We start from the raw sequence: 22099 nt of genomic DNA, 5'->3' as shown, positions 1-22099 counted from the left end.
AAATATATTTACAAAGCAATAAGAAAATCGTCCCAAATCAAATTTAAATTATTTTAATTTTTCATCACAAAAAATACGGTATACAAACATAATAAAAGGGAAGCTTTGAGTTGGGTTTAACTTAAGTGGGTTGAAGATTTATAAAGAAAAGAGGAAAGAGAGAACATTTTACAAAGAATGTCCCTTTTGCGTGCGAGGAAGGCAATCCAATAAGCATTGATAGAAAATAAAACTGGTCAACCAAACCTTTTGTATGCAACATAGTCAAAATATAAATGGAAGAATATTGAAAACGAACCTTTACCAATAAACTAATAGCTAAATAATAAAGTGAACATCATATAATTAGAATACAGATCATGATTTTGAAACATGTATTACAAGGAAGGCATGATAAGTAGCCAGAGATCTTCCTTTAAAAATAGTAAGAAAATAACGTTTTAAATTGGACTTAGTGCTCTTCCCACCATAGAGGTAGGAGAAGATAAAAACCAATTGCATATGTTACATCTACCTATATTTTATTTGTAATGAATGCTTTCTCCAAGCACAAAAACTAAAACCAATTAATGTAAAGCACAGACTTTCCAACCAAATTCTTTCAAAGTTCATCACTCTACAAATGATGAAGGATCAATGGTACTCCTTGAGAAGGTCTTAAGGACAACAGAATCCTTGGTGAATGAATGTATGTAGGTGAGACCGATAAAGAAAATTTGCGAAGGATGAGACTTAAAACAATCTTGTACTCCATGATTGTTAAGTTTCTTCCTATGCAAATTCTCCCACCAAATCCAAATGGTAAGAACCCCATCCTATGCTTGCATCCTCCATTGATGTTGTCCTTAAATCTCTCTGGCTTGAACTCATTCACATCATCACCCCATAGAGTTGGATCATGGTGCATGCCAACCACATCAATCCACATATTAGTTCCTTTTGGGATAACAATATCTCCGATGACCACATCCTCTCTCGCCTGTCTCTGTACATTCGGTGCCGGCGAGTATAGACGAAGAACCTCATTCCATACCCATCCCATCTGCAAATATATATAAAAAAATGAATTCTAGTAAGTAAAGGTAAATAATTTGAATTAGTTATATATACTATAAATCTGATATTTATTTTATTTGGAAATTTAATGTGATGTCTAAGAGCCAAACATAAAATAAATATGTCAAAATAAGATATTCTTATTAAACCACATTTTTAATTTGATTCGCATTTCAAGAGATAATACAATTATTTCAAATCAGTAAAAAAAACTATGCATCTTGTAGCAAAATATAAAGAGTATATATCCGACAGTAGATTCCAAATGGTGTATATTGCAGTTGAATTAATATTTTTTATTTTCATTCAAATCGGTATATTATTTTAATAATTATTCTCTTAACCACCATACTTATATTGATACAAATTTATTTATCATTATCTCATATGGAGCTCAATCAAGAAAAATAAAGCTCGGGATATCCCCTGAAGTCTGAACTAAGGCACGCGCTTTTATTACTGCATGTTTAAGTTGTAAGATAGTGCTCTCTCAATTTATTTTATTTATCAACTTGTAAATAAAAAAGAAAAGTTAGAGTAGTTCAATGAAAATATATTTTAATTTAAAAAATGGTTAAATAATATATATTGTATTGAAATATGAAAATAAATTAAAATAATTGAGAATATAAATGCTTGGACAGAAAATTTTATAGTAAATTTAATTTTCTAAAAAGAAAAAAAAGTTTTAGTCATCTTAAATTTCATTTAATTTTAAAATTTATATTGCATTTTTTTCTGTTCTTCTTATTCATATTAAACAAACCAAAATATTCTTACAAAATTTTAATTACATTTACTTCGAAATATCTTCATTCAAAAATTTGAAAACATAATTTATTATATTGTGATATAAAAATTTAGTTTTTAAAATAAATATTTGTTTATTTTTATTGAATGTTGTATATATTAGATATCGATTGTGTTTGGTGTCAGCAATAACCTGCTGCTGTTAAAAAACAAAAATAAAAATTAAAGAGTATCATAAGAAAATGAGAAAACTCAAAAACAGCTAAAAAATATAAATCAAATATATCATTTAAAAAAAATAAAAAATGATTTCAAATAGCCCTCTTAGGAGATGCAAGCTTTGTAGACGGTGATACTGATACAATACCTTGGTTAGCCTCACAAGCATATCAGCGCTAAGCGGCTCCCCTTTTGAAACCTCCTCAATCTCCTCTCTTAACGCCTTCTGCCACTCGGGATACAAAGCCAACAACAGAAGCGTCCAACTAAGCGCAAGCGCAGTAGTCTCATGTCCTGCAAAGAAAAATGTCTTGCACTCATCAACCAACTCCCTGCTCGTAAGCTTCCTCTTACTCGTCGGCGCCTTCTCTTCGTTCTCCGCAAACATAAAACCAAGTAAATCCTTCTGATCATTGCTCGCTGGATTCTCCCTTCTCGAGCTTATGATGGTGAGTAGAAGTTGGTCGATTTCTTTGCCAAGTTTCCACGCCTTGTAAGATTGTTTTGGAAATAGAATTTTGCTGAAAGGAACTCCTACGAGGCGATTTGATCGGAAGAGCATGATTTGCATGGCTTGCAGTTTCTCGAATACTTTCTTGCCATTTTCTTGGCTGATGCCGAAGCTGGCTTTGGCTATGATTTCAGCTGCGTTTCTTGTGATGTCATTTTCAACGTCTATCTCATTGATGCCAATGGCGAGACGGTTGCTCCAGGTGTCCAGCATGTTCATGGTTGATTCTACCATCTTCCCCATCATAGACTGCAAAGAATGAAATTATTGATCATCAACAAATTTCATCTACAGTATATATTTTTTTTCCTGCATGTCTTTTTTATTAGATGGCTTGTTATTTTAGGTTGCTTGAGGCACATAACAGGCATATATACAAAGGATGATTGAACTTACGTTCAAATTGTTTGCAGAGAAAGCTCGTGCGATAATATGGCGGTGATGAGTCCAGTCATCTCCCTCAACCATAACCAATCCTTTCCCGAACATAGGCTTCCGGTCATGCTTGAACACATTAGGCTTTCCCCATTTCTTCCCCATGCCTCCTGAGGCCACTTTCTTAAGAAACTCAGGTTCAGCAATGTATAAAAAAGGCTCAGTACCCAGCCAGTATATGAAAACCTTCCCTGTAACATAGAATTCTCTCTTCAATTAATCAATAACATGACTATATATGTATATACACGCCAGACTAAACTGTTTATCTAATAAATTACGGCGAAATTTTCGTTGGATTGTACGCCAGAAACTACCGGCAAAAATTACGCCGGATTAAACTATTTATCTCATAAATTATGAAGGAAAGTATGGCAGATTATACTACGGAAAATAACATGCGTCTTTTATGACGGAACCACCGTCGTATATCACCGTTGAATTTTCCGCCTGTTACCGGCGTATTTTATTCCGTAGGAAGGTCCGAGGATAACCAAAGTTTTCCTTAGTAATAGTTCGCCTAACTTTATAAAGTAATTATTCTTTGATGCTTACCAAATATTTTCCTCCATGTTGCGAAGTAAGGGAAGACAGTGGAGTGGATGTTATGGCTAATACCAAGAGAATTTGATCGATCAACTTTCCTGTACATTTCCATGAGATTTCCCCATGGAAAGCTCGGTCGAGGACCGTCGAAACCGTTAAGGTGCAATCGCCGTCTCGAGCTGGTGGGCGAGAGCCAGAAGAGAGAGAATAATCTACTGAGCAAGTAGATAAGAATGGCTGTCAAGCTCATGTACAAAATCTGATTGGATTGTGATAACTCCATTGAAATAGTAGTCTCTTATCTCTACGTTTGGTAGCGTGAAGGAGAGAGCAATTGTGAGTATTTATAAAAAGAGAGGGCGAGCGAAAGAGGAATGGAGAATGTTGAGGCTTAGTAATTTGCGTTCAACACAGGTAGAATATTGACCTTGGAAACTCGGTAAACGGGAGGAATTTGAATGAGAATACTCGCCAAAGTCGGCTCCGCGGATTAGTTGAAAGCGGGGACTCTTTTGGCTGTAATGTGTACAGGTAGGCTACAGGTGGCAGTGGAATATAGCATAGATGAGCAGGACAAAAGTAGGTACAAAGTTAAATTTGTTCATAACATATATATTTAGATAAAAATTTATAATTTCGTGATCAGAAAATAATTATAATTAAATTGAATTAAGTATCCTAATTCATTTTTTAGGGATAAAATGCTTTGACTAATATTTTATTCAACGTAATTCTTAAATAATACTAATCTTCTAAAAAAAACGTAAAATTAAAATATTTATATATGATCATGATTTATGTGGATAAATTAAGAAAATTGAAATATATGTATATATTTAAGAACTAAATATTTTAAATGTGTATTTCTTTGAGGTTGGCAAAGAATTGAAGCATTAATGATAGTAAAAATGACTAAGGATATGTGGGAGGATTTTTTTTATTGCTATTAAGAATGAGATCCCAAACGAAATCAAATGAGAAATTAATGCTATAGTGCACTGAGAAGCTTGTTTTAATAAATTATACTTTAATTAGTTGCTAACTGTTTGAATCAGTAAAATAGTATTGGCATAGCTAATCCGAACCTGCAGCGATAAGCCGATATCCAAGCGCGTGATATGGGACTTTGTGAATGCCTTTGGCCATTTAAAGCTTATAGCGGAGTGTATGGTGGCGACAATGGATGTTTTTTGGCCGTACTTCTATGTGAACTAGCTCGCAACTTGCACGTAAATTCTATTCACACTTCGGTGAGGGGGGAGAGGAACGATAATCTCTTTTAGTTTCTGTTTTTTAGCTAAAGGAAACTAAGAATAAACTATTTTTCTTATAAATAGAGCTTACCGGTTCTCAAATTAGAAGGCAACGATAATTAATGGCAATGTTTTCATGATACATTCACAACATAGCACCTACTATCTACACCATAATGCTAATTAGTCAGGAGGGAACTAGAAGAGCTCAGGGTGGGCCCCATTTTGAAATTTTTTTTCCTCAGAAAAATAAGTAATTATCCACAAAGAAATATATTTTTTCTTATAAATGATCAAATTTCAGATGAAAAACACTCAAAACCAAGCAGCGAAGGAACCCCGCACCTCCCCAACGAGCATAACAAATTGACTTGAGATTCAGGATAGCATTACAAACCGATTGATCGACTCAATCAGATTCTATGAAGAACAATTTCATTTCTCCTCCATCACAGAGAGGAATTTATAATTAATCATTTTCCCAACATTGTCCTACCCAATCCTTCTAAGAAACTCTGCATCCTTTCTATCGCCAAGTTACTTGCTAACACTAGATTAGACTGGTTGTTCCTATTAAAATTACCGATAAAAGCTCACCCTTGGAAAAAAGCATTAAGACACATGGATGCTAAACTCATGCAATTCACTCGGGTATCTAATGCACAGTCATTTTCAAAATATTTTCACTATAATTTACTCTAAAGTCTTAAATAAAAAAAAAGTTATGTTTCATTAATAAAAAGATGATGGAATTCATGTTCTATGATTCCCTATCAAGTTATTACATGTCATTTAACATAAATGTTTCTTAAGAAATTGAGCCCCCCAGAGCGTTATCACCAAGCTATCACAATCCCTAGATGGAGGAAAGTCAAGGATATTAAATGTGTTCCACTTGATTCAAATAATACGTGGTATATTGTTACGCTACCAATAGAAAAAAAAAACATTAGATTTGAAAGGACATACAAAATATAATGCAATTTTGATGGAACCGCCAGCACACGTAAGGCTCATCTAGTAGACAAAGGGTAAACTCAACATGACTTCTTGGATACTTTTAAGCTCATTGAATTCTTCTCATTAAGATGCTCATTTTAAATATAAGCACACTGATGTTGGAGCTCGCTTGGTTCTTCAATTAATGTCACTAAATTTCTAATCATGCTTCAAGTTTTTGATTCGGGCTCATTTAGAATTGGATCAAATCACTTTTGATATAATTTGATGTCTTATCAAAATACTTATTTCGACAATAAATTTATTGAAATCTAAATTTAGATTGATCTGAGCCATCTTTTATGGTGCATCATATCATGCAATAGGTAATACATTTTCGTCTTCCTCTAATAACCACCTTCTTAAGCTTTGAATATTCTAAGCAAAAGTTTTCAAATTTCAGTTAGAAAATCTAAATCTTAATGTAGACGTAACTAACCTTTGTAAACGGATGAGGTCTCATCCAACCTTCATTTTCTCAGTCTTTATCATTCCTATCTACCTCGCATCCCAATCAAATTAGGACGAATTAGCTATGCTTTACCCATTAATTTCTATCCACGAGTCCTCGTGCCGAGTTGGTACCGTCAAGAATACTCTACTTCTAAAAATAACAACAAATTATCATTAAAGAATAGTTATGCAAATTTAATTTAAACAATCAAAGTTTTTGTTTTCTTAACATCTTCACCATTAAACGAACTTGCCAAATCTCATCAAACAAGGAATCCCAAAAAGGATAAATTATTGTGTAGAGTTCAGACTTGGAGTTACGTTTAGACTCTAATCAAATGACGACATGTGGCTAATACATAATATGTGTTAGATGTGTACACATTGTGTGTAAAATGTATATATTAGTTGTGTATTCATGTGTACTGGTTATATATTAGATGTGTATTGATGTATACTAGATGTGTATTATTGTACACAATGTATACTAGTCAATATATATCTAGTACACATCAATACACAATTTATATACAATATGGACGTAACTCTACGTTCAGACTCCGCACATAATAATTTTTGCAAAAAAGACTTTTTATATAACTGCATCATCTAATCCAAACAGATGTCAATATAAATAAAGTTGATATGCATAACAAATGAGAACAAAATAAAAACTAGTTCTAATTTAGAGCTAAAGCCAATTGATTTAGGATTTGCTTGGGATTTCTAAAACTGTTAAAGAAAAAAGTATATTTTAAAAAAGATCCTTAAAAATAATTTTTTAGTATTTTTTTTAAAACAATGAAAAAATAATAACCGATTATTCTCTAAAAAATAAAATAGTAAAAAAAACTAAAAAAGTACAAAATTAACAAAACTTTAATTAGTGTTTTTTTTTTTTGTTAATGCATGATTGCTGAGCTTTTCTTCCATGATATACTCGTACAGAGTTGGTTGTTACCAACGCTTCATGAAATTAATAAGTAATTATTAGTAGGTATATGCGCGTATTTGGATTTGTTCATAATGTTGTTTGAAAATATATATTCAACTGCTCTGTACTATTAATATATAAATTATTGAGAATTAAAGTACATTTTAAAATAAAAATATTAGTGAGCTCGTGCATTAATTACACATGCCACTGCAATCAGATAATTGAAAATTTAAAATAAAAATAGTTTAAAGCCAACAAATTACAGGCAGGGATCAAGATCTCACTAGGCTTCTTTGGGACAGTTTTTATATTTTTTTAAATAACTTTTTTTAATAATAAATGTTTGCATTACAAAACTACTTTAGAAAATAATAAGAAAGTTCTCTCAAATAAGACTTTTTATTATATGAAAAGTAAAAAGGATAGACGAGTTCCGCCGAAATACAACAGCTCACATGCTCACGATCAGCACCGTCCACCTGTAACAAAAGAATTAAATCACAGCCACACAGGTATACACAAGAGCAGTATAAATATGGATGTACAGTAGACACTAATTAAGAGTGTGAAAATTAGTCAGATTAAGACTTTAATACACTGCAGCTTTCTCATCATTTATGGCAACCATTGATGTGGTTTTTTCGGGTTGGTTCGTGTTGGTTGCTTTCTCCACCTTTTGGACGGTCCTGGTGTGGTGTCAGTGGTGCTGGAAGACTCAACCATTTTCTGAGCCCGCATTTTATTGTATTTTTTCTTGTTAATTTTTTTCCTTGCTTTTTCTTTTTGTAACCGTGGTTTTTGGTATTAATAGATTGTTTGTTTTTTCAAAAAAATAAAAAAATTCTTCTATCGTTTCCTAGCTTTCCATTTCTTTAAAAAGACTATAGGAGACATCTATTATTAAACTTTACATTTTCTTACGAGTTTAATACAATGAATAAAAATCAAGATATATTTTAGTCACAAAAATATATGGAACAAATGATTTCAACCAAATTATCTCGATTACTAATTGTCAATTAACGATTAAAAGGAATCAAATGTAACAAAACTTTTCATAAATTAATGCCTCTAATATAATGAAGACTAGACATCAACTAATAATTTTGACATCCAAGCCACACAATTGCATCAAGATTTGTACAAGGCAAAAGCTAAAGTATCCAAGATATATTCAATCGGCCACCGCCACCAACAACCTCATAACCTCTAGCCGACACCTCTACCTACCACCTTTGATTAGCGTCGACCACCACTAATAGCCACCGTTTCTAGCGGCTACCTCCGATCATTGTCCGTCCACAATATTCCAGTAATGTCAAGACCTTTTGTTAAAGATTTCATGGGTGACAACAAGGATGAGAAAATAAAACATTGAGAAAACATGAAGGTTTTTCATTGGGCTTAATCCATACAGTTTACAATGGATAAGAGATGGAATTAATGACGTCATAAACAATTTTTTTTCATCACATGCACTTTTTATGACAATTATTTGTAGTTGATATATATTTACCGCAAATTATTACTTTGCAATAAATTATTACAAAAAATTTCTGTCACAAAACACTGATGCCACAAAATCTATGTGACGAATCTTATTATGACGACATTCAAGCAGCATAAAATTATTGCTGGCAATCGCACCCCTCGCAGATAAATTTTAAAAATTGCAACAGGCATTGTTCAATTGCAGCATATATTCATCATTAGGATTAATCCAAACATTACAAATTGGGATCAATAGGGTGATATACAATTGTAAAGGAACTAAGAATTCATTTAGGACGGTTTTAAGTCATTGCTTTTTGTTTGCTGCATTAATAAATTTTTATTCTAAAATTATTTAAAAAAAAAATAAGAAAGTTGTCCCAAACGAAGCCTTCATTAATGTCCCCAACGAAGCCTTTGTTTGGGACAATTTTTTTACTGCATTATAAAGCTGTTTTTTAAAGTTGTCCCAAACAAGGACTAAGTCGTTGTTTGTGTCAACTTTCTCATTACTTTTCTTTTCAAATTGCAACAACAATTTCAATTGGGTTATTACTTTTCATTACTTTTGTTGTGGGCTAGAATATATGCGGCGATAGAGTTAGAGTCTTACATCTTAGCGTTGTACAGATATCCAGCTCACACACATAAACACAAATTTTTTTACGTGGAAAACCCTTAAAAGGGAAAAACCACGGGGCATGGCCTAGTAGAAAGTGATTGCACTAGAATTTGAGTAGGTTATAGCGGGCTGACATGTCCTTGTGGGCAATCATATTACAAATGTCGACTGTAAAATTGAAATCTAGTGACAAGCAAGGATGCTAATCCGGTGTTACTTGGTGGTATGACAGAATTCCGAGCCTCAGGTGGTGGTCCGGCAAAACTTCAAGCCTCAGGGAGTGGTCCGGCGGAACTCAGGGCCTCAAGTGGTGGTCTGGCGGAGGTGAGGGCCTCGAGCGGTGGTCCGGCGGAGCTCAGAGCCTTAAGTTGTGGTTCAGCAGAGGTGAGGGCCTCAAGTTGTGGTCCGACGAAGGTGAAGGCCTCAAGTTGTGATCCGACGAGGGAGAGGGCCTCAAGTGGTGGTCCGGCGGAACTCAACGGTGGTCGAGGAGGAGCAAGGAGGCAAGAGTGATATCAAATCTCTCTCTTTGAATCCTTTGGCTTGGGCCCCTTTTCAAGAGAAAAGGAGGGCTCTTTTTATAAATTTTTGGAGTGGCATGGCCCGTAAATAGGTGGGTGATCAAGGGTAAATGAGGAGTGGTTGGATGAACGGCCGATGTTGAATCCCTTGATCATGGACCGTTTGATGGACATTTGAATGTCTTAGTGATGTCAGAATTTGGTGATCTTAGACTCGTTGGATTTGTCTCGTCGAGCCGCTTGCACATTATGTTTGGAAACCGTTTGGTAATCCAAATTGTGGTTCGAACCTTCCAACAGCGATTCTAACCCTTGACTTGGACCCATTTGGGCTTGGATTGGGTTGGATTTGGTGTCGTTGGGTTCGTATTCTTGAGATGTTCAGTTCGACTGTAAGTTTGTTGAAATCAGAACTCAGATGGTCCCAATTTTAATTTTGGGAGTTTCCAACTTGATTTTGCATCGAGATTCGTGCCCGCTCAAGATAATTTTTTGATGATGTAACAACTTTAAAAAAATTTAACTACTTTTTATAGCAACTTAAAAAAAATTAAATTTTCATTGTTAGCTTTATAACTATTTTTACAAAAAGAAAAAAAATTGTAGTCAGTTGATTGCTCGGTATTATTAATTCAATCTTTGGATAGTTGTTGTGCTCTTATTAATTTGTTCAGCATAGCAAATTATTATACTGCATTTAAATATTGTGAAAAAAAATATATTTAATAAATTTCTTTTAAAAAATTAGATCGATATTAGTGGCCTATTGAGTTATTTTAGGTCATTATTGTTTTGCATTTTATTTTTAGGATCAGAGAAAGGGAATAAGTTTTTTTTTTAGCAATTTCAGGAACCGTATCTTAATCTATAGGTTTTTTTTTTGCACAATCATGGCTAGTTTTATCATTCAATTATTTAGCTTATGTTTATAGCCATATACTATAATTGTGTATATGTCAAAGAAATTTTTTGGATGAGTTTATTTCAGCACTTTGGGTGTTTTAATATCTTTGTTGACAATTGTTGATTGTTTTAAAGTGAATACTAGAAGAAAATTTAAATAATTTTCAAAACTAGATCTTGAGATTTGTCTGTTAGAGCTCAACACGATAGGATATACCAATCAACGGATATCATCAGGTTGTTTTGTGACATATGTATACAAAAAATTTACGTGATGAGCATAAATGTTGAGACAAAAATTAATTTAAAAATTTTTGGAGTTAAATTCATGATCATGTAAACTTTGATTTTATCAAACTTATAATCAAACTAAACATCTTGACAAGATGAACCCAATAATATCAAAAATTGATTCAAACTGAGCCTAAATGATATCAAATCAAACACATGAAGCATAGTTGAAAACTTCATATAATAATAGAATGATCAAATGATATCCAATTTTGTGACAAGCTTATAATAAAATCTAGTGACTTGACAAGACGAGTCAAGTGGGCCCAAGATCATTTAATTCTAACATCATAAGGTACTTTTCTACTAAGAAAATGTTTCACGATTCAAATAATCAATATGAACTATACGCTGGAGTGCTTTGGATTCCAACTAAATTTATCAAAAATGGCTCTCTCTCGAAAAGTTTATAAATAGAATCTCATTCTCCACATAGATGAGGTCTAAGATGTGAGAGAAGAAGAGAGTTTTCTTGCATTTTCTAGCTCTTACCACCACTGATGACCACCACCATTTCTCTCCACCAACGAAGATCGTCAACTCTCGCCAATAACCACTATGTTTTGGGGAAGTAAAATTAACATGCAGCTAACACAAATAGAAAATATAAGATGCAACAAAAGAAATATCACTAAGATTTAATTTGGAAAAAAATGAAATCAAGAAAAACCTATGGAGCCACACTACACAAAAAATTGACTATGAAAATTGAGGGAAATATTACATATCACTCTTTTCTGTCACTCTATCTTTGTATGTACTCTCTTGCATAGTTATTGCACAAAAACAAACAAAGAGATACATCAAAACCATCTTGGGCAAGGCAACCCTTAATGAAAAACCAAAAATAAAAAAATGGGTAGCCCTTTTCCCAGCACCGTGATGCCAAGTTGAGCGCCATGATGCTCACGCTCAACTCCCTTTTCTACAATATGCCTGATAGCGTCGTAGTGATGAGGTTTGTAGCGCTACAGTGCTCTCTTGCAAAGCTGCAACATCGGGATTTGAAGCGCTGCATCACTCCACTCTCTGCTTTTCTCCAAGCAAACTATGCAACGTCAGAGCATTCATATACATGTCGCCGCAATGTTGTACGGGAACAAAATAATTTTGTGCAGGGGGAGGACCCCTTGCAATCCCCCAATGAGCTCAACAAACTGAATTAAGATTAAAGCCAACTGTAAAACCCGACTAATCAGCACAATCAAATTTCATATAAAACTAAAACTATAAGTAATTGCCACCACCATCTACAAAATTTTGCCAGCGTCGCAAATTTTCTAGCACTTAACCCACCGTGCTATTCCCAGTTGGCCAAAATGGGAGACGGAAATTAATTACATTTTTGTTTATTTTATTTCAATCAATTAATTCTTGCCTTACCATTCAACATGAACGTGGCTGCAAAATCTACAACCTTTACAAGAAAATCTTCTTGGTCCGGCTGCTTTGATTAATAGATAGTAATAGTCAAAGTAAGGAAAAGAGGAGTAAGGAACTCTTGGTCCCATAGACTTATCGATTAATTTAATTGGATTGATTGAATTCTGACAATGAGCTGAAGGATTTTGGACAGTAAAAGATTGAAGAGAGAAGACATGGTAGCATGACAGGGATGTGAACTTTTTTCATATAATTAAATATGTTACAAATGGCTGACTACTCGATGGGTTTTTGGCAACTTGAGGTTTAAACATAATATAATATGCGGGTAAGTAAGACTGTAAAAAAAACTGAATTTAAATAAATTGATTGTTTGTTCGTATTTGACTCCTTTAAATTTTCATGTGTTCATAACTTGATATTTGACTCATATACGAATATTATTCATATAAGACTCATTCAAATTTACATAGAAAATGAATCAGCTATGAAAAAATCATTATTAGGTTACATACCTATTCATTCATTTTAATCTTATAGGTATTGTCAGTTCTGAACATAGGATTAATTTATTTATTTGTCATATCTTCGCTAGGTGTTTATGGAATTATTATAGAGGTGGTTTAGTAATTAGGGGGCCGCCATTCGGTCGGCTATGATAGAAGAACAAACGGGTCAAAAATAAGCTTGTGTCGCATGTGTTGAACAGTCTTCTCTACACATGTGTGGGCTTACAGGGCTTGGGCTCGATCATAAACCCTTTCATTCGTAAATTCATTAATAGGGCCTTGGTCGGTAACATTTTTGGGCCTGCAGGATCAAGAAATGGAAGTCATAAAAAAGATATTTCTTTTAAAAAAAAATGACAACTTAAAATAATCAATGCCAGAATGGGAGGCCTACTCTCTTATCGTCTCTTTTGAATTGCCATCAACCGGCTTGAAAGATGATCATTTCATTTATCTAATAACTTGTTGATAAATTTAATAGAGAGAGAGAGAGCATCTACATTGAGGCATTGAGCCAAACATAAATAAAATATATGTTCTTGTTCTGCTTGTTTAAAAATTAAACTCAAAATATTTGTTCAAATTTCAGCTCACTTATCTAATAAACACATTTAAATCGTATCTTCTTATCTAATCGGATATGAGCTATTTATGAATGAAGCTTATTTTGTCAGCTCTTCTCGTGTGTGGAAATTGTGAACTAAATTGACTAAGCCTATATGTTCGCATTGATGTGCATGCTCTTGACTGAACTGACGCTACTGCACGCTTTGCACTTATCCTTGCAAACGCAATTGGTGGCTACTAAGTAGCTAACGTGTCCTGCCTCCAACTCTTATGATATCGAAGCCTCATCCACTAATTTTCTCAATTATTTTGGTTCCAATAAATATTGGGTAAGTAGAATACATATATAGCAAATTTTTTATAAAACAAAAGTGATTGAAATATAATTAATATAGTTAATGTATCTTGGTGGAGTAGTGCATGCCCAATCAGACCTATCAACAAACAGCTATATCGTTTGAAAGATGGAATTCATACGAAGAACAATCAGGGCATTATTGGTTATAAAAAAAACATAATCAATCTCCATCACACTATTTTATTTTCTCCAATCATCGTCTTGCAAGAGTATATAATGAGCAGCGGCGGATCTAGAGTGGGGGCACGGGCCCCCACTGACCTAGTAAACTATAAGTCATTTATATGGATACACATATGATGTGGTGTCATACAAGAACAAGCTAATCTAAAATCGGATCAATACATAACACATTTGAGCTTAATTATCGTTAAACCGTATATCAATACTTTAGTGAATTTTTGTATTTGACATAAATTTGTAATTAATAATTTCACACACACACCTGTGTGTGTTATAATTTTTTTAAAATAAAATTAACATCTTAATATTTAAAGAGAAGTAAGAATATTGTAGATTTTTACAATAAATAGAATATATAATTTAATAACTTATTTAAAATAAATATTTTTATTCTTGGTCGATCATGATATTATTACACTATGGAAATTTAAAGGCAAAAAAAAAATCACACAAAAAAAGTAGGAGTATTTTAAAAATAATTAATTTGTGTCCCCACAAATTAATTTTTTTTTACTCTGCCCCCTGATAATGAGTATATGTTCAATCTTTCAATCAAGGATTAAATTCTAAAAAAACAAAATTTCCATTGCAACATTTATATAAACTTTCTTCTATCCCATTATTTTTGCTAAGTAGCACTTGTGGGAAAAGTTGAGTGATTTCCTATGATTTTTTCCTCTGCCTCTCCCAGCGCTACCTCCTTCTGTGATTTCACCTGAGGGGATCTTCATTTATTTCTCCTCTTTGATGACCTCTTTCTTTCACTCATATGACCCCCCCTAACGGCCACCATGACGCTTTTGAATAGATCCTTGCTCCCTAACTTATCGAACTGGAAACCCTCAAAACTTGTAACCTCACCAAAAAAGAGTTCGCCCTCTCCCGGTGGTGCGGTTTCCTTCTCTAAAACTAAAATCGTTGATGGTGTGGTTGAATGGGGACTCTCTTGCGGAATACTTTCTTGGTCACCGACCATTTTATTAATCCCTCTTGCTTCCATTCATAAGTCATAGACACTCAAAGGTTCCCTCCAACCTCACTCTCTTAGTGAGGGGTTTTTCATTCTAAAATTTTCATCAATCATTGATTATGACATGGCCTTGAACTAGGAGCCTTGGTTCTTCCTCGGTAAACCCTTTATCCTTCAGAAATGATCTCCCCATTTTTAGGCCCGAGTGTGATGAATTTTCATCGGTTCCTCTCTGGGTTAAGTTTTATGACCTCCCCCTCTCCTACTAGAACCCAGAAGAAATCTCCAATACTGCAAGCACTATTGGGACCCCTCTTACTGTAGACCCCCTCATTGTTGAGAAAATGCGCCTTACTTTCACTAGGGTTTGCATCCAAGTCACAAAAAATCTCACCTCCCTAATGAAGTTTGCATTTTCATTGCAAGCAAAAACACCAACCTGCAAGGACCTCACCCATGCCTATGCCATTGACATGTTATGTATTCTCGGAGCTATGGTTAATTTTACCTCTCTCTCATACCCCAAGCTTTTGGTTCTCACAACATTTTTGATAATGAAGGGAATTGTCATAATTTTCTTCATTCCAATCCAGGAGGGATCCGGGTTAAATGAAACTCCTCAAAATTTAGCTTTTATCCCTAGTCAAATAATTCATGGCACCGTGTTAGCTGGCTACCTCCCTCCCTTCCAAACTTTATGTTAAGTATGCTTCCAATTCCCTAAAAGAAAGGCTCCTTCTCTTAGATTAAATTCATTCTATTGTTGATAGCTCTACACTCCCTTAGGCTATCATTGGGGATTTTAACTAATTCAAATATAACTATGTTAAAGCTAATGGTTTGCATGCTCATCACAATAAACTTGGTAATTTTAACTCACTTATCTTTGACACTAGTTTGGTGGATATGTCTTCTGTTGGCTTACATTCATTTGGTTTAACCAGAGGGCTAACCAACCTATCCACATTAAATTAGATAGGACTCTTATTAATGACTGCTCGATGGAACAATTCCCCTCTTCTTATTATAGGGTTGATCCTTTGGGATTGTCAGACCACTCAGCCTTTATCCTTCTCTCTAAGCCTCCCACCTCCAAAGGGCACAAATTCCTCTTAAAGAGCTATTGGGTCAAGATTGAGAGCTTTCTTGATGCCTTAGTGTCCCCTTTTTCCTTGCATCTTATTAGAAACCCAATTTTTGTCTTTTACAAAAAGCTCCACATGTTTAAAAACCTCCTAAAGTCAAAAAATTGGGTTTCCCCTACCCACATTTCCTCTCTCCTACATTCTATCTAACAATGGCAAGGTTCCCTCACCCTCCAACTTAATTTTGGTTGTCTCAACCAGAGCTCTGCATTGGGTACCCACACCCACACTCACCCATGTACCCACCCATACCCAATGGGTATGGGTGGGTGTGGGTACGCCCATGGCCTTGTGGGTGGGTACTCAACATCAGGAGAAAAATAAATTAACATTACTAATCACAATTTATCTTATATTTTTGCTATCCTCACTACATAGTGTGCATTACTAGACCTGTCAATTTCAGGTCATGGGTCGGGTTCGGGTCGAACCCGGAATTGACCCGGCACTATTCGGGTTCGGGAGCAGGGCAGCCGGGCGGGCAGATTCGGGCAGAGCGGGCAGGTTCGATTTCAGGGTCATTCCGGGTCATTTTCGGGTTGCCGGGTCAACCCGAACCCGACCCGGTTTTGCAAACGGGTAGATTTTCCGGACCCAAACCCGACTCGCTTCGGGTTCGGGTCAACCCAAACCCGAAATTTTCGGGTCGGGTCCAATATTGACAGGTCCATGCATTACTTAATCACGCTGCGACTACAATAAATTTTGATATGCATATTGAAAGTTTGGAATCAGAGCAAAGGGCAACAAGCCTCAAGGCCATCAAATTGTGGCAGACCGCTTTAAAAAAAGCATAAAACGTGGGTGGGTATGGCATCCCGAAAGTCACCATGGGTGGCGTGGGTGGGCGAAGCCCGTCCGAGTAAAGCGTGGGTACCCAACCAGGACCCTATATAGGGCTTTGTTAAGAAGGAATTTATTTATACGCAAAATAATTATTACAGCAGGCGGCTATAGTAGCTAGACAAAAAATTCTTTTTTTTTTAAATAAATTAATTAAATTATTTAAAACCTTAATAGTAAAATACTATTTTAGGCTTAAACAAATTCTGAAAAAAATAAAAAATCTAGAATTTTTTTCATGAAAGGAAACAATTAATTTCATGCATATTTATTTTATTTTTAGATAAAATTGATCTTAATTTATTTCCTATTTCATTTTTTTCAATAATAGGAAATTAATTAACTTATGGGAATTAAAAAATTCCAAAAATTAATTAAAAATTCAGATGTTTTCTCTCCAAACCTCTTTTGAAAAACTATAAATACCCCCCCTCATGGGTTAGAGAGAATGCACCACCTCTCTTAGGTGGTCAAAAAATTTCTCCTATTTTATTCTTCATGATCATTTTTTTTTTAATAATTTTATGTTATTGTAATTTTTTAGTTTTTTTTTATTTACCCAATGATGGAAGGCAATCGATGATCATGTGTGATTTAGGTTCTCATTGGACATGTTTTTCCTTTGGTGTGCTAGCCTCTTTGGGTGCTTTGTGCTTGGGCTTACTTGGGTTTGATGTGGGCGGCTGAACTGTTGTCTGCTTGGCTTGGATGTTCGGTTCCTGATCCCCTGGCTTGGCTGTTCGGTTCCTGTTGCTGCTCCCTGGCTTTCCCAGATTCCATAGCCTTGAGTTTGGTTTATGTTGCTATTTCTTTACTTTCCCGGTTCCCCTGGCTTTAGTTGTTCAGTTCTTGTTGCTGTCCCTTGGCTTTCCCAATTTTTTGGTTGTTCGGGTGGGGGTTCTTTCATGCCTTTAATGCTGCATTTTCTTCCCCTTTTTGGTTGGTTGTAGGGGGCGGCTGTGGCTGGCTGTTGGCTCCTTTCTTTCCTATTTATAAGGGAGTTTTGGGCTGTTGTGAGCAGTTTTTTGGAAGAGAAAAATAGTCTAAAATTGGAGGGTTTTTTCTCTAGCTTGAGAGCTACTTCTTCCCTACTTATTTCTTCTTACAAGTCTTCTAACCCTTTCTTCTCTCCACAAGTTTCCACCCCAGTGTATTCTTCTTCTAAAAGTAAGAGTGGTGTTGGTTGGTTGATTTTTATTGGTATTTTCCAAAGGAGTTGTGGCGAATGTTGGATCAAAGTTGTTGTGGTGGACCACTAGTTTGCATGTCCTTGAGCATTTTATTTACATATGAAGTGACCACTAGCTGATTGTTCTGAGGGTATTTTCTTTTAGTTTTCTTTCTTCTTATAAAACAATTTTAGTTTGTTTAATGTTGTTTGGGGATTTGCTTATTAAAGTTTTGGATCGAGTCGTGTTCTACTTCCTTTTGTGTTCTTCATTGGGCTTAAAACTTTCTAGCTCCCATCACAAACTAAGGAGAAATCAAACTTGCAAAAATTTAAAAGTTTTTGGTGGTGTCGATCAAGACTTGGTACTCTTACGTAGGCTCCGATTTACTTTCAATGGGGGAAAAATTATCCGGCAAGAGTTTAAATACTGTAAGCGGAGATCAAGGTCTGATACTCCTACGCATGCTCTAGTTCACTTCCATCGTGAGAAAAGCTGTCTAACAAGAGTTTAAATATCAGTGACAACGATCAAAGCCCGGTACTCAAAGAAAAAAGAAAAAAAATAACTATTTTGATTCTATAAATATTGTGCAAAGCTTGTAATACAAAATTAAAGAGAATAATTCTTTTACTTCGAATTTTTCTCTCTTTATGGTATAAGAGCAGCCTGACCTAATCTAGCTTTTTCTTTCCCACATGGTTGGTTCTCCCTCACTTGTCTCCTCCAAACTCAATTCTCATATTATTCTTAACATATTTGATAAATCTCAAGCCCTTGTTGCAATCAACATGAACACACAAATGAGGCTTACCACCTCTAATTACTTAGCATGGTGATTTTAATTTCATACAACTCTAATTAAATATGACCTCATGGGTTTTATTGATGAATCTTATCCATGTTGGCCAGACAGCCACAACTTCTAAACACTAGTGACGGTTCCACTTCAAATCCTCCATATTCATTATGAATTCATCAAGACCAACCCTTAGTGTCATTGCTAGTTTCATCTCTAAATTTAATATCTTTTATTTATTGATCTCACACATCACAAAAGTCCTAGAATACTCTTGGCATTACCTATGCCAAGCTATCTCGATGGCATCTCTCTCAACTAAAAGAAGGCCTTCCTCTTATCATCAAAGGAATAAAAATAATCACCGAGTACATGTAATATGTTAAAATTATCACTAATAAATTAATCATTTTTGACTATCCCATTGATGAAGATAACTTCACATTAAAACTTTTTGGTGGTCTCGAAGATGAATATCAAGATCTTTGCTCCACCATATATGTACTAAAAAGTACCATCATTTTTTGAAGAATTATCCAAAAAAACTCATAAACTTTGAAGTCAACCTGAAAAAAAAAAAAAAAAAAAGTTTAATTTCTTCAACACAGCCCAAGTCCCCAAAACCAAGTTCGTCTTCGGACTTCCCGAATTATGCCAGCAGATCGCTGATCAGAAAAATCTCAGAAAGCCCATTCTTAGCCATGCAGTCTCCATAGTCCAGCCCGCAACATTTCCTTTCGCATGGGGAAAGGAAGACCTCGTGCCGTTGAGAAAGGTGTTCTAGGGCACAACTGTGGCGCCGGCGATTCCCAACTCGCCGGCTGTGGCGTTGGTTCCCTCGCTTTACCACCGGCTCCCGTCTTCTACCCCACCGATGACGAGTTCAAGGATCCCTTGGAATACATCTCCAAGATACGCCCCCAGGCTGAAGGCTATGGCATTTGCCGCATCGTACCGCCGAAATCCTGGAACCCTCCCTTTGCCCGCGACCTCAAAACCTTCACTTTCCCAACGAAGACCCAGGCCATTCACAGCCTCCAGGCTCGGCCGCCCTCATGCGACTCGGCAACCTTCGAATTAGAGTATGGTCGGTTCCTCGAGCGTCATCTCGGCAAGAAAGCTAAGAAAAAACTTATATTTGATGGGGCCGAGCTCGATCTCTGCCGTCTTTTCAATGGTGTGAAGCGGCATGGCGGATACGGGAAAGTCTGCGACCATAAGCGCTGGGGTGACGTTGCTCGGTTCATGCGGTCAGACAGGAAAATATCCGAGTGTTCCAAGCACGTTTTGTGCCAACTCTATAGAGAGCATTTGTTTGATTACGAGGAATATCTGTATAAATTGAGTTTTGAAAACAAGAAGGGAAAGAAGTGTAGAGAAAAGATAGTTTGCCATGAAAAGGAGAAGCCATTGAATAGAAAGAGAAGGCGGAGGGATTCTCTTGAGGAGATGAAAGAGTTGAATAGAGGGACGTTAGATCAGATATGTGAACAGTGTAAGAGTGGCTTGCATGGAGATGTAATGCTACTCTGTGACAGATGTGATAAAGGGTGGCACTTGTATTGCCTTTCTCCCCCTTTGGATAGAGTTCCATCAGGTAACTGGTATTGCTTGGAGTGTGTTAATTCAGATAAGGATAGCTTTGGGTTTGTCCCTGGTAAGCAGTGCTCGTTGGAGGAATTTAAGCGGTTGAATGATAAGATAAGGAGGAAATGGTTTGGACAGAGTAATGCAACAAGAGTGCAGATAGAGAAGCTGTTTTGGGAGATTGTTGAAGGGAAGGCAGGAGAGTTGGACGTAATATATGGGAGTGATTTAGATACTTCTGTCCATGGAAGTGGTTTTCCACGTGACGGAGATCCAGTGCTGCCCACAGTTGAGGCTGACGTGTGGCAGGATTATGTGTATAGCCCTTGGAATCTGAACAATCTTCCAAAGCTGCAAGGTTCTATGCTTCGTGTGGTTCATGATAATATAGCTGGTGTCATGGTCCCTTGGCTTTATGTTGGAATGCTTTTTTCATCGTTTTGTTGGCATGTTGAAGATCACTGCTTCTATTCAATCAATTATCTGCATTGGTATGTGCCAATTGTCACATTTATACATTTTGTTCCTATGTTGAATACATATTTATTCTGATTTCTTTTGTTTTCAAATATGTAAGTTTTGTTTAGGGCATCGAAAAGTTATTTTAAATGCCAAGTAAAAAATGTATATTGCCCTATTATTAAAACTGTACATTAAGAAAAACTTATTGTTTTGCGATTGGCTTGAGTTTTGAGTGTTGAGTTGATTGAAAATTCTCAATCAATTGACCCTTGCCTCTTTGCCCATTCTTTGAGATTAGAGGGTCATTTTAGCCCTATACATGTATATCATTGGTCTTTGTTTCCAATGCTTGTTAGCAAATATAGAGATCTTCTCTGTCATTAGCCATTGGGGTTGGCTTTGTGGCCAATACTTGCTAGCGAATATTGAGATTATTATAAGCCTCATTCCCAATATTTTGGTGTTGGTTTTATGAATTCTCATTTTCCATTCGTTTTCCTTTAGTGCTCCATGAGCGGTAATCCTATTCGTCTCAAATATTTTGGCCCATTTTCTATCCATGTTATTCTTGATCTACACCTTTTCCTCTTCAATTCAACATTCATTTAATCTACCCTTCTTACGGAGCATTTCCTACTATTTTTTGTAGACGTCCACATCTTCTAGGTTTACCAAATCTCCATTCTTTTTATTCTAGATTCAAAGTGAAATTCCCTTATGTACAATTCAGCTGTTCTTTCAACTACATTTTATTAAATTTAATTACATGAAATAACATAATTGTTTTTTACATATTTATGGTCCAAAATCTCTAGAGAGAGATGAAATGCTCTTCTTTTTGACATAAGACACTAATTTATAAAACATAATAATTTATTGTTAATGGGGAGTGTCAAACTTAGCTTTGAAAATTGATAATTGCAGCACATTAAAAAAAGTTTAAGCTATGTAGTGAAAGTCATCTAACTACGTAATATTTAGAACTTAGCATTCGAAAAATAATATTCATAGGCAAAATTTCTTCATTATATTATTATATATTTCATATTTTTGTATAATTATGCGAGAATAAGAGAGTGTATTCATAAATACAATGTCATTATATTGTTACTAAGAAAATTTTCAACAAAGGGAAAG

General features: G+C 35.3%; 2 protein-coding genes across 3 annotated transcripts in view; one reads left to right on the top strand and one right to left on the bottom strand.

Annotated features, from left to right (window-relative positions):
* Positions 1–397: 397 nt before the first annotated feature.
* Positions 398–3769, bottom strand: LOC110102957 (cytochrome P450 714C2). Its single transcript, XM_020831479.2, has 4 exons — positions 3527–3769; positions 2933–3162; positions 2174–2785; positions 398–1042 (listed from the first exon to the last, which is right to left on the bottom strand). The coding sequence occupies exons 1-4, from the start codon at positions 3765–3767 to the stop codon at positions 617–619; spliced, it is 1509 nt and encodes a 502-aa protein (XP_020687138.2). The 5' UTR covers positions 3768–3769; the 3' UTR covers positions 398–616.
* Positions 3770–19571: 15802 nt separating this feature from the next.
* LOC110102954 (lysine-specific demethylase 5D) overlaps positions 19572–22099 on the top strand; it is a 104345-nt gene continuing 101817 nt past the window's right edge. The window contains exon 1 of one of the 2 annotated variants that reach the window (XM_028695408.1): positions 19572–20991. In XM_028695408.1, coding sequence (XP_028551241.1) covers positions 19655–20991 — 1337 coding nt within the window. In that variant the 5' untranslated portion in view covers positions 19572–19654. The remainder of the gene's footprint in view (positions 20992–22099) is intronic. The other variant, XM_020831477.2, reaches the window with a different exon arrangement.

The sequence above is a fragment of the Dendrobium catenatum genome, unplaced genomic scaffold, assembly GCF_001605985.2.
Source record: "Dendrobium catenatum unplaced genomic scaffold, ASM160598v2 fragScaff_scaffold_631, whole genome shotgun sequence".
NCBI classification, from domain to species: domain Eukaryota; kingdom Viridiplantae; phylum Streptophyta; class Magnoliopsida; order Asparagales; family Orchidaceae; genus Dendrobium; species Dendrobium catenatum.
This window is presented reverse-complemented; position numbering and strand designations above follow the sequence as displayed.